Raw genomic sequence first — 13,568 nt, 5'->3', positions numbered from 1 at the left:
TAGCATAATCACCCAGCTTCAGGCAGGGTCAAAGTTATGCTAACTCACTGTTACAGGATCATGCAATTAGGATTGTCATGGCTGCTACATGCACCTAAGCAGCAGCTCTCCTTTTCCCTTTTAAAGTGTCTAAAATGTATGTTTGTCCATGCCCCTTTCCTTTCCTTCTTCATGTTCTTGTGTGACAAGGTATTTGGCAGAATTCACAGATATGCTGGAATCTGATAGGGCCGCGCTGTGAGCGCTTCTGTTCATAACCTAACAAATACCAAACGTAAAAACTAAAAGGAATGATATTTCCAATCCAAAAGTATAATTCTGGTGTAGTGAAAATATCATATGATTAGCTTATTATTATTAAGAATAACTCTGGGGCAAAAAGACAAGTTCTGACACTTAAAGTAGAACTATATTTGTTGGGAGGAGCAAAAGTCCAATCTTTTATTACCAATTTAAAGTAGATATATTTATTGGGCTATACGTAACAAAGCAAAGAAATCTAAGGCCTGCTTTAGGAAGATTCCCGTTGATTTTAACTCAAGTTTTCCTGAATAAAATCTTCCAGAATTAGGCCACACGTCATTGTATTAAGGGCCTGATCTTGAGAGTCTTCTCTCAGTGTGGAATGCTGCAGTCACAGGGAAGCAGTCAAAGGCCATAATGTCCAATGTGCTGAGGGGAACAGGAAGGGCTGTTTGGGGCCAAGACATCACCTAAAGTTGGTGAAACTGATACAGCTACTCTGTATTTATTCATTCTTAGATTTCTTTGATACAACAGGTTCTCATCCCTGTCAGAAACAAGATATAAGACACAACAGACTCTAGAACTCTGGTCTTATCTAATCCAAAATAAATCCCATGAGGTAATGCCACCTACACTTCCTTGGGGTAAATGAGGTACAACAGGGCTTGCTGCCATGCATCCAAAGTAAAATCTTCACTTCTCTGAAATAACTCAGCAAATGTGGTTGTCACTCAGCACAAGTAAAGCTCTTCCAGCTGGACATTTAGCAGGCTGCTACTGCTTGGGCATGTTTACACGTGGAATTAATGCAACACAAACTCCAGCACAGTTCACAGTGAAGTTTATTGCTTCTGGGCACACCATTTACACATGCGCTCAGGACTGCAGCACATTAAGCCAGGTAAGAGCATCCCCAGCTTTGCAGAGGACTGGGAGGCTGGCAGGTGGAGGGGGAGGAGGGGGCAGCCCAGGGCTGCTCCAACACAGCTCAATGTGTTGCGGAGGGATTGGCCAGGGCAAGAGGGTGCTCCAGTGCCGGGCTAGTCAGCAGGTAGCCCCTTCACTGAAGCACCCTCATGCCCCATCCAGCCCCATCAGTGTCTACACGTGCAGTGTGGCACACTAAACAACACTGCTGTAGGATAGTGCTTGTGTTTACAAGTACTAGCCTATAGCAGCATTTATTGGTTAACTGCAGCTTAACAGGGTCACACACGTAGATGCCGAGACTTTACTGCAGAGCTAATTAGGCAACTCTGCAGTAAATGTCTCATGTAGATTCGCCTCTTGGGTCCTACTTTAAGGTTGCCCTTGAGTAGGTAGCAGTGTTATGTCTATTTTAGCCTCTCCAGTGCACTGGCTGGCCTCACAGGCCTCACTCTCTCTTTCTCTGTTACTCCCTTAATAGAAATTGGACCTTATAGCTCAGGGACTGTAGCTTTTTGGAGCCAGTGCTGGCAACCAGACTTCCCTTCAAAATTCTTTCTGAAATTCTAACCTTATAGATATTTTGGATTTAGAACTCCTATCTTCATCAATGAAAGACTGTAGAAAGGAAGGGAAGAGACCTACATCTGTTGTAAGGGTTCTAAAAACAATCACCTTTTACATAAGCCAGCATAAGATATGTGTAGATCTAGACAAAACAACAAGCAACTCCTGTATACATTTCCTTTCCCAGCTGCAGCTGATGTTGGTAGACTTGTGGCTATTCCTTGACTAATATAATAATTTTAGGATGTCACAAATTTTCTATCATTTGAAACTTTGAAATAAGACCACCTTTTAAAATGTTATCAGAGAACTAGTTTTGTCTTTATATAATACTCACTGATTAATTTTTAAAAGGTGAAATGGATTGCAAGCTAAAGTTTAATATGGTCTAGCCATTACTTCTATGATTAAATCTGTATGGCAGAGAAAGTTTGAAAGACACTATATAAAATGAAAATGTATTGTATGTTGCTTGCAAACCTGAAAAGGCAAAATCATTTTGCCCGTTGGCATTAACTTTTGTATTCTGCTTTTTCTACAATGGAAAACCCATGTACATATGGAGAATAGGATATTATAAAGCAGAGTTACAGCAGGATTTTGCCTCTAATCCTTACTATTTCCACAGCCTTGCTTGAGGAAATCATTAATATAGAATACATAGATTATGGCTCATCATAATAAACAGCATGTTTATGAAAGCAGGTATTCAGAATTGCATGTAAATCCAAAACATAAATAAATGAAAACACTATGATGACAAAGCCTCAAAATAATCAGATTTTGTTAATATGGCTCAGTCAATAAAGAAAGGATTGCAAGCTGTTCATTGCCTTATGGTTATAATGCCTCTCTTATCTCTTGTCATCTAATTGGTTTAAGAGTATACAGAAAAAAAGAAAATAAAACAACAATTATAATGGAAAATATCTGCTTTTTCTGTAATTGGTTTAATAAACAACTGCTTATACTGTACTTCGAAATGTTACATGTAGGCATATACATAACAATGCTCGAGGGATTCTAAAGAAATTACTCTGAGAAATCTGATGTAAAAATGGCTACAAGGGCACTACTTGAATACTACTGATTAACACAGAATTTTAATAAGTCTAGTTCAATTTGGTATTACTTTTTTATTCAAGAAAAATGGTGGGCAAGAATAGGGGGTGAATTAAATACACAGGTCTCATACAGAGAATGTCATCAGTCCTTGCCATGAATGTTTTGAGTGTACAGTGCTGCTCATAAATGAAATACATATATAAACAAACCACAAGACTAGGAAAAACTTACTATCAATCATTATCATTTAGTCTAAAAAAAATGTTTTATATAGCAAGTCTGGGGCTTCACAGGGAAAAGTATTTGTGCTGGTCTTCTCACAGAGGTAGGTACATTTTTATCCCTATATTATGCAAGATCATTCAAATCAACTTTAAATATCTGCTGTACTTACTAAGTTGGGATGTACACTTGTTTCAATTTACTCTCTGCTTCAGCAGCCTTCAGACGTTTCTAATTAAAAAGATGAACATACGTATTTCAAAATTTCAAGCATACTATATACTTTTATATTACTTCATGCCATTTTAAAAATATTTCTTTTTCTTGACTACGAGATTACAAAGACCTTGATACAACTGCTGACTCACTACAACTGTATTTGAGTTGTTAACTCAATATATCATTACTCAAATAGCATTACAATTTTTTTACTATTACTTGCAGCAGTATACTTAACAATACACTTTCCTTTTTGAAAATCGCGTAAGCATAGGCAAAAATATCTACTTCTGCGATGCCACAAAAAACCCTACAACCACTACCATCCCGATGCATGGAACGAGGAAATGCCTTAAAATAGCGTATTTCTTACTGAAAGAGAATGAATGAAGTTTAAAAGAATACAGGGGCTGAGAAATACCACATAAAACTAGTGGATAATGAATCCATCCACCACAGTGCTGCAACATTTTCCTTGTCTGTTCAGAGAAGGTCAATGAATGCTGTGATTTTCAAAAGAAGTGTTAGCAAGTTCTTCTCAATATAAGTTGAGTGCCTATCTCTGCAAAACACAATGCAATTCTGCGCAGTGACAGTTTGCATAGAAATAGGGAAGCGGTATATCCATGTTAGCAGAGCTCTTCACCAGAGCTAAGCCCTACTGAAAATTAGGGGATATTTCCTTTAGGTAGACTGCAGTGCTAAAATGGCTATACTGTTCCTAGCACCCAAGTAATTATTTTTTCAAAGTAATCTCCTGACACTATATTGCCCCATACAAATATACCACAATGTTCTGTGGGGCCTGGCTACTTAAATTCTTGGACTTCTTTGAAAATTGGATTTAAAGGACATGATAGCAACAGGACAGCTGCACTGCCGCCAAAATACTCACTTATAATTTTATTTGTATTTGCTATCTATTCCCTTAAACTTAGAAATCTGTTGTATATAAAAGCTAGCATTCATAGCTAGGACAGAACTATTTGGCTTGGTTTCACAGATAGGGAGGATGCAGAAGCTGTACACAACATCTCTGAAAATACGAGATTTATATAGTGAAAAGCCTCACAGAAAAATATACGATGTGTCATTTGAAATTCCAGGATGTTGTGACATGAGACAGCAAAACCAAGACATGGTAATTTGGTAGTTAACAGAAAATACTTTGCCTTTCTTGCCTATAGAAAGTGTATATTAAAACCATCCATTAAATGACACTATGTGCAAAGTGAAATCCTGTTTTCCATTTTTGTCACGGGGTGCTGTCATTAACCTTAATGGGGCCAGGGTTTCATGCGTTGTATTTTTTTATCTGATACAACGATATCTTGGGTTGAAAACTTTGGCCTTGATCCACTTAATACATGCAGACAAAACACTGTACAGGATGGATCACAGAGCAAAAAGGAACAGAATTCTATTGTGCTTGGCAACAGATATAAAATGATAAGGGCATGACAAGTATTAAACCCTTTGATAGTCTTATATGCTACATTTTTCAATCAACTCACACACGTGCAATACATGCACAGACATACAAGGCTTTAATCAGAATAGCTCCCAACCTTTGCTTCTGGACTAAATTAAGTTTAGGTATTGTGAAAAATAGCATTTGTTTGAAAACCTGAGATGAAATGGTACTTACTACACTAAACACACCTGTAGTAGTTTTATCCAGTAAATACGACTGGATTCACTGGGGATTCTGAAGGGATTCACTGGAATCCTCTGTTTATATGCCTTTGTACATTAAATTTAATAGATCAGAAACCCACAAACCTTCAACAAGCCCCTCGCTGCTCCTACATTATCTACTAAAAATGAGGTTGTAAAAGAACAGAGCTTTTTCCTTCTAAAACTGCCAGTAATCTTTTTTATGTATGTATTTATTTATTTACAGAGGACAAGGAAAAAGATTGACAACAGCATTTGTCGGGTCTCTATGTGAAGCCAAAAAAGGTAAAAAGGTATTATTTTTCTATATCAGCCTTCCAACATCCCTCTAGCTAGCCACTTGATTCTGTTATTTGTACTGAGGGCCATGGTAGAACAAGCAGAATTGGTTCTGATTCCTGCTCCCCCAAACAACTGGGTCTAATTTTTTACAATGGGGCCCTATACAATGAAAGGGTGGAAACAGACGTTGCCTGACATTTCTTTGTCCTGTCCTTAGTGGCAGTCCAAGGGGTGACATATTTTGCCTAGTGAAGCAGATCAACTGTGCCACAACACAGCATGCGTGGCACAGCTGATCCACTTCATTTGGCTACATCTATTTCTAGCCAAAGACAAGACTTTCTTGACCTTCTGAACTACTAGATACTGGAGTAACTTCTAGATATCACAGCAGCCCTTGAAGAAATGACACAAAATAGTGGCTTGCTAACACTGGGTTTTCTCATTGGCTCAGTTCCTGCACCGTTTCTGCAGTGGTACAAAGTGAGAATAAGTTAGGATACAAGAACTTCTCCTGAGACTGGTTTAGACTTTCTCCTAGGCCTTTCCATATACAAGATTAACCTATTCTTAGGAAGTTCCAGGACTTCAGATGTGGATGGTACATAGCAGGCACAGGTCTTAGCTGAAAATATTTTGGTTCACTTTTGCATCGGAGGAAAGACTTCCTTCTCAAGGAGTCACTCAACTCCTCTTCCAAGGGAAAGTCAGAAAGCTCCTGTCACAGCTGGCATCTGCTTCTTCTACAGATCAAATGCTGCATATATTGCTATCATTGCTTAGGTACTGCATTTGAAAGATGATCACACTGAATGGTGATGGCACAAACAGAGATCGGGAAGATGCATAGAAAGCAGATCTACTCAACAGCTTTTTGCCTCAGTCTTCACAAAAAAATTAAGCTGCAGCCTGACACCTAATAAAAAGGTATCTAGATAAGAAAGTGGAAAAAAAAAAAAACCAAGAAGAGAATTTTTGATGGATCTGAATGAATTCAAGCAAGCAGGGCCTGATGAACTTCATCTGAGGTGCTAAAGGAACTGGCAGAGATAATCTCAGAGTCCTTGGCAATAATATTTAGGAAATCGTGGGAGGCAGGCGAGGTACCAGAGAACTGAAAGAGAGCCAACAGAGTACCTCTTTAAAAAAAAGGCAAAAAGGAGGATGTGGACAGCCAAACACCAATTAGCCTCACCTCAGTATCTGGAAAATTACTGGAACATATCCTAAGCAAGCCCATGTGCATGTATTTGGAGGAAAAAAGGCTGATCACAAGCAGCCAGCATGGATTTACTAAGAACAAACCTGATCTCTTTCTTTGACAAAGTAACTACTAGTGTGGATGAAGGGAATGCTGTGGACATTAGGAGTGTGCAAAATGGGCTGTATTTGATTCAGATTTGGATTTGGCCTGAATCGGAGACTGTGATTGGATTCATTGATTCGGATCACTGTCCTGATTCGATTCAGCTGAATCCAAATCTGAAAATTAGATGCTGATTCAGAGAATCAGCAATTCAGCCATAGACACAGCTTTAAATGTTTGTTTTTTTTTTTACATACCTTGAGGTACCAGGCACAGCTTGTGAACGCTGTGATGGTAGGGCGGATGGAGCGTCCCACAGGAGTATGGGGGGCCTCCCACGTGCTTGGCGGTGAACCTGGAACCCGGAAGTGGACCAGAAGCACTGGTCCACATCCAGGTCTGCTGCTGAGTGTGCAGGAGGGGTCCCCCTGCATCCTATGGCTCAGCAACTGGCTGCGGGGGGAACCTCGAGTGCTCCCCCAGGCCCAGGAAGCACCAGCTGCCGAGCCAGGGAGGGTATGGGGGGCCCCCAGGGCGCTCCCCAGCAGACCCAGAAGTGGACCAGAAGTTTTTCTGGTCTACTTCCGGGTCTGCTGCCAAGTGCGCTGGGGACCCCCTTACGCTCCTGTGGGACGCCACATCTATCCCAGCATCTCAGCATTTATGAGCCACCTGGTACCTTGAGGTATGTAGAAACAAACATTTAAAGCTGTGTCCGAATCATCAAATCTTTCTGTATCTCTCCGAATTGACTGGGAGGACTCCAATTCGATTTGGAAAGATTAAAGGGTTTCTTGATTTGATTCAGATTTGGAGATTCGGTCACTGAATTGGGCTGAATCTCTGCCGAATTGAATCAGCAACCAAAGCTTCACACAGCTCTAGTGGACGTGTGTATCTGGACTTCAGTAAGGCTTTTGACAAAGTCTCATTTGACCTTTTCATAAACAAATTGGATAAATGCAAGCTAGATAAAACTTCAGTAATAAGTAGTTCTCAACCTTTCATAGACATGAGGCTACCCTGGATTGACTTGGGGCACCCCTTGGAACATTCCAACTCTTAGTTTTCACCTTTTTTTTTACTACAGAAAAAGAGAGCAGTTTTTATAAAGAACTTAAAAAGACCACAACAACAGATTTCTATTTGAAATTTCTGGGTTTACCTTGTGAATCACATTTGCAAATTTAGCAGTACTAAAATTGTGTGGCACCCCACAGCACCCTTGAAATAATTTCAAGGCACCCCAGGGTGCAGTTGGAGATCCTGTTTGAGAATTACTACTATGAAGTGGATAGACAACTGGCTCAATAACCTCAAGCAAAGGGTAATTATAAATGGATCCATGTCAGAGTGGCAGGAGGTTTCAAGTGGAGTCCCACAGGGATCTGTTCTTGGGCAATTACTGTTCAACATGTTTATTATTTGAATACTTCCATAGAAAGCTTCTTGAGCAAGTTTGTAGACAACACAAAACTAGAAAGAACTGAGAAAACAGTTCAGAAGGATCTTGATAGATTGGAAACCTTGGCTGAAGCTAACAGGATGAAGTTCAATGCTGACCAATGCAACCTTGGGAAGAACAATCAAACATATAAATACAAAATGGGTATTTTTGACAAATACAAAATGATTATAAATAATTAAACATACAAATACATGGCTGGATGGCAACACTATGGAGGATGATCTGGGAGTCTTGATTGATCACAGACTCACTGCACTGTGATTCAGTTACATAAAAGGCAAATATGGTTTTGGAAAATATCAATAAAAGCATTAGGTAGAAGACACAGGAGGTGATAGTGCCTTTCTACTGGGCACTGGTTAGGCCTCATCTAGAGTACTGTGTGTAGTTTTTATTTCCACGTTTTAAAAAGGATGTGAAGAAGCTAGAGAGAGTCCAGAGGCAGGCAACAAAAACTAGAAAACGGTTAAAAGGCAAGTCATATGAGGAGACATTGAAGAAGCTAGTCATGTTCAGCTTGCAGAAAAGGCACTTAAAAGGAGATATGCCAGCAGCCTTCAAATACCTAAAGAGTTGCCATAAAGAACATGGAAAACACCTTTTCTCTTTTGCTCCAGAGTAAGACATGGATCAATGGATTGCAGCAAAGTAGTTTTAGACTGGATATCAGGAAAAACTTCTTCACTGTCAGAACAGTGAGGCAGAGAAACACACTGCCTACAGAAGGTGGGGAATCTCAATCCCTGGAGGTAATCAGGTTAGAGAGGTATTGGTCAGGGACAATGCAAGTGCAGCTACGCCTATTTTATGGGTATTTCCCATGCTTCTGGGCTTTGTTGGTTGCCACGTGGGGCTGGGAAGGAAATCCCCCCCCACGCTGCTATATGTGTCTAGGGTTTTTTTAAAGCTGGGGACTGAGTGGGGGGAGGGAGGCAATACAACCTGGAGGTTTCTGGCTAGAGAGTCTTCTGCTCAGGATCAGACCAATCGCCATATATGGCATCAGAAAGGAATTCTACCCCATGATAAGATTGATATAAACTATGGGAGGGGGTTGCCTTCCTCAGATCTCTCAAGTGTTTTTTATTTTATTTTGTTTTCATACAACCGGTGCAGCAGCAGGACATTGGCTGTTGTCTTGTGTTACCCATGTTATAACTTGTGGCTGTGTCAAGGTTGACTGTGCAGTTTTGCTAATGGGTTAGACCAGTATTTCTCAACCTATGGGTCATGACCTGAAAGTGGGTCACAAAAGTATACAAAAGGATCACAAACAAACTTTAAAAATGGATTCTTCTTTAAAGAAGAAAAACGTGGGAAATGGTGGTTTTTCCCTTGCAGGCTGGCAGAGTTTCAGCCTGCAAGGGGCCGCTTGGGGGCCCCACCCCCTGCCCCACACAGTGGGGGGCTGGGACCTGGGGTTGAGGGGCAGTGGGTTGGGAGTGAGGGGCACCTACAGGGCCAGGGGGGTTATTTTCTAAAACTCTTTACTGGATTGGGACTGGCCATCGATGTTTACAAATGGGTCCTGGTACAAAAAGGTTGAGAACCACTGGGTTAGACAAAGGATTTGTATAGAATAATTTGAATAGGAATGATCCTACCTTAGTTGCGGGGCTGGACATGATGACCTCTGGAGGTCTCTTCCAGACCTCCTTCTTTAAGATTCCACGATGGGAAAAGATTGAACTGGGGCTGGATTAGGTCAAACTGTTTATCAAATGCTTGAGCAGTCATACCTTGGCACAAGGAGTACCGGCCTAATGGTGGTGTTTGGGTACCAAATGCCTCATTTTTCTCAGTCTGGGGCCCAGCAGCTGTTGCTGTAGAATCTGCATTGTCCTGAGAGATTACAGAATTTGCTGCACCTGACATTTTTTTAAGCTTATCTGCTCATCCCAGGAGGGCCAGCCTGTAAGCTGACGGTTTACTTGCCAGTTTACTTTACAATGGGAAGTTAATTAGATTACCTTTGTGGTTCCCTATACTGCTCTGTGAAGCCAGGCAGTAAAAATCTGATGAGAAAAGGCTGGAGATAAACTAGCAGCCAAAAAACTAGACTGGCAACTTGAGCAATTTGAAGAATAGTGCTCATGAAGCTGAAGAGATGAATTGATGATTCCTGCAACAAGCTTGAAAGGAAGGAAGTTTTGAGTCAGGCTGAGTGGACACCATAACTGAGGCCTGTGGCAAGAGGTTGCATCACTTGGAGAGCAGACACTACTAATGAAAGAAATGTTGAAAACTGGCCAAAAATAAATTTTTACATCGGTTGAATACTTTCAACTGAGTCGTGGCTGCATATTTGTGTGGGGCAATGAAAATGACAGGCACTTCACTGTGTTAAAATTAACCTGCCCCCAGAATTCAGGCTTCCCTGTCACCAAGTTTGTTCCTGCTATGCTGATGAGTAAACAGGCCTTTCCTTTAAGACAGAAAGTGAAGGGGAGGCAAACAAGAGATAGAGACAGCATACTGTGTTAGTAAGAGTCTATTTAATTCATGGTTTTCATGGAAAATGGCACTGTCTGCAATCACTAGGAAATAGTGCACTGGCTGCAATTTCCTGCAATATCAACCTAACCACCCCCAAAGTGTATTATTTATATAATACGCTGTTTTAGAATATTCCCATGCTTACCGAAATACAAAGAAATTGTGGCAATCACTGCAACCATAGATCACATGATTGAGAATTATTGTCTGCTACTGATGTACACTAAGTGAAGGCGCCAATCAGTGAAGTGAAAATGTTTTGGTGCCATTTTTTAAGAAGTTAAATGCAATGCTGAAGTCTAAGGATGAGTGAAAAAAATTCAAAAAAAGCTAAATATACATAAGGGATATAGGATTTTTAAATTCAGCACTACAACACTAACTGTTAAGTACACTGCCACCTAGTGGCATTGTGGTGACCAAGGGATGATTTACTTTCTGCAGAATTTGTTATTAAATTATATAGTATATGCCTCGCTGCCAATCAGCAGTGATGGGAAGGGCCACCAGGAAATCACCTCTTCAAGCCATGACCAAACCATGGAAATTGCTTTGTCTCACTGCGAGTTAAGTAGACCCCTATATATGAGGGACTTGTTCCAACATTTTCAGCTTCTAAATCATACCTTGGAGAAGAACCTGCTTAGGCCCAAAAACTTATCAATTCAGAACCAGCCTCACTTAAAATTAAGACTGCGGGAATAGTGTCAGATCCTTCAGTGAGACAAGTCATCCTGGCACTATGCACTGAGAAAGTGTGAGCATGTTTAAAGTTACTACATTAGTGAGACTATCCTGCCCATTCACATGCCTCAAACATAGAAATCTATAAGTAAGTCTGCTCTATGGATGCCCCAAGGACCATTCTCAAGCATGATGCAGACTGAGGTCCCAAGAACAGCTGCAGAGACGTACCTAAATTAGCTTCCCTGGGGTTCTTCTTGGATCATTTCAGTCTGGACAAGATGCTGCTGTAGCACAGGCCCACCTTATTTGTCTACACTCATTTGGAGGTGTGACTGCAGCCCAACAAAGACATGGGGACATACTTAAGCCACTAGCCCATATTGAAATCCATGCTGCTCCATCTGTTCAGCTATTGTTACTTAAGCTAACTAGATTAAATCTAAGGTGGTTATTCCTACTCATACTGGCATCATATCTCTGGGCAGATGCTGCAGCAGAAGTCTTACAATGCTACTGCAAAACGTACATTATAAAATCCTCTGAGTAGTAGGTCAGAGAAGATGTTTCAGAGCTATATGAAAAAGACACTATGAAAAGCCTTTATTTTTCAAAGCAGCAGTGTAATAACTGTAGCATAGTACAAGAAGGAAAAATAAAAAAGCTCTAATAAATGTCTCTAAAAAAATGTCACAAGTGCCAATTCTATACAAACTCCTTGTGCAAAAATTGGTGAGATTTAAAATCACCATACTTAAAAAGCATAGTTAAGATTATATGTTTGTCAGGGCTGAACATCACAGACTTTCTGTCAGATGTTGTTGGCAGCAAAAAAAAATCCTATTCAAATGTCTTAGGGATTCCTTCTGGAAACTTAACAAGTAATGTGGGCTCAAATGCTCACTCAGCAACTTGGAAAACTAAACACTTCCTTGGGTATCTCAGACAAAACTACTTTCCCACATGCAAGCAAAGAGCCCAGGGATACAAACCATGCTGTACCTTACTAGGAGAAAAAGATAAACAAAAAAAAGAACACCTTTGGAAAGTCAGCAATAATAAACCAACTGGACCTACAGCAAGTGAGTCACCTGGCCTCCTTCATTCCCCAAATATTCTTTTCATGCAGCGCTCATGAAAAGTGCCAGGCTGACAATGGTGATAACTGAAATTCAGGATTTACCTACTGAATTGATATACCAAGATTTGCTAACTCTACTGAAACAATTTCACTTTTGCCTTGACTTAGAGGGCCCAGGCTCCAAAGCTGAGGTGGCAGGTGAGTCTCCATGCTCATTAAATCACTGTCTTCAGTTGACAGCAAGAGTAATTAGTAAGCAATTAGCTGCAACTGCCATGTGGAGACCTATCCTTTGAAATGATCTAGCTAAATCACACCAGCAGAGACAGTAATTAGGTGGTAAAGCTTTTAGATTAGAACCAGCAATCTAAAACTGAAGGCTTAACTTTTCACTTCCCATTCCCTTGAGTCTACCCACCCCCAACTGTGATTTTCACCTTCTCACAAAAAAAAAATATGAGTCATCTCTGTTTAATTCTGATGAAAACAATATTTTTATCAAATTTTATCCCTGCATGCACTGCAGAACCAGCTCCATGATGACAGGATTAAATTCTGATCTCAGTTACAACTCTAATCTCATTGTCCCCAGTGTGGCTGCAGAGATGTATAAGAAGACAGAAAGTATCCAGCAGGCCTGTGCAAAGCGGCAAGTATTCACTTTGGATTTGGATTTGGCCAATTCAGAGGACAGTGATTCAATTCAAAGATTCGAATCACTGCCTCAATTCAATTCAGCCGAATTGGATCCGAAAGATTTGGTACTGCTTCAGAGATTTGGCCATAGACTAAACAGGCAGCTGACACAGCTGCCTCCAACTGGTAAGTCTGTTGGGGTTGAGAGAGGGGAGAGGGAGGGATGGGGGGGGGATACTGCTCAGCTGGGCCAGGGGGTCGCATTACTCAGGGAGGGGAGCGGGGGAGTGTGGGAGACGGGTGCAGCAGTGCTTGGAGTGGGAGCTCTGCCCTGCTGCCGCTTGCCCAGCTGGTGTGGGGGGCGGGGAGCAGGGGGGTGGCAGGATGCAAGCATGGCTCTCTCTGGGCAGAAGGGGCAAGCGGCAGCAGGGCATAAGCTCCGCTCCCAGCGCTGCCGCACTAGCATCCTGCGCCCCCGTGTTGGCTGGCAAGTGGCAGCAGGGCAGAGCCCCTGCTCCTAGTGCCGATGCAGGCATGGCAGAGCTGGGAGTGGGGTCTATGCCCTGCTGCCGCTTGCCCCTTCTGCCCAGAGCAAGCTGCGCCTGCATCGTGCGCACCCCTCCCCACACTAGCTGGGCAATCGGCAGCAGGGCAGAGCCCCCACTCCAAGAGCTGCCGTGCCTGTATCAGCA

General features: G+C 41.5%; 1 protein-coding gene across 1 annotated transcript in view; it reads right to left on the bottom strand.

The window, feature by feature from the left end:
- The window catches only part of MTA3 (metastasis associated 1 family member 3), a 206,368-nt gene that overhangs the window by 44,041 nt on the left and 148,759 nt on the right, over window positions 1-13,568 (bottom strand). The window contains exon 11 of the mRNA XM_006265161.4: window positions 3,200-3,258. Coding sequence (XP_006265223.1) covers window positions 3,200-3,258 — 59 coding nt within the window. The remainder of the gene's footprint in view (window positions 1-3,199; window positions 3,259-13,568) is intronic.

Source organism: Alligator mississippiensis, chromosome 1 (genome assembly GCF_030867095.1).
Source record: "Alligator mississippiensis isolate rAllMis1 chromosome 1, rAllMis1, whole genome shotgun sequence".
In the NCBI taxonomy this organism is placed as follows: domain Eukaryota; kingdom Metazoa; phylum Chordata; order Crocodylia; family Alligatoridae; genus Alligator; species Alligator mississippiensis.
This window is presented reverse-complemented; position numbering and strand designations above follow the sequence as displayed.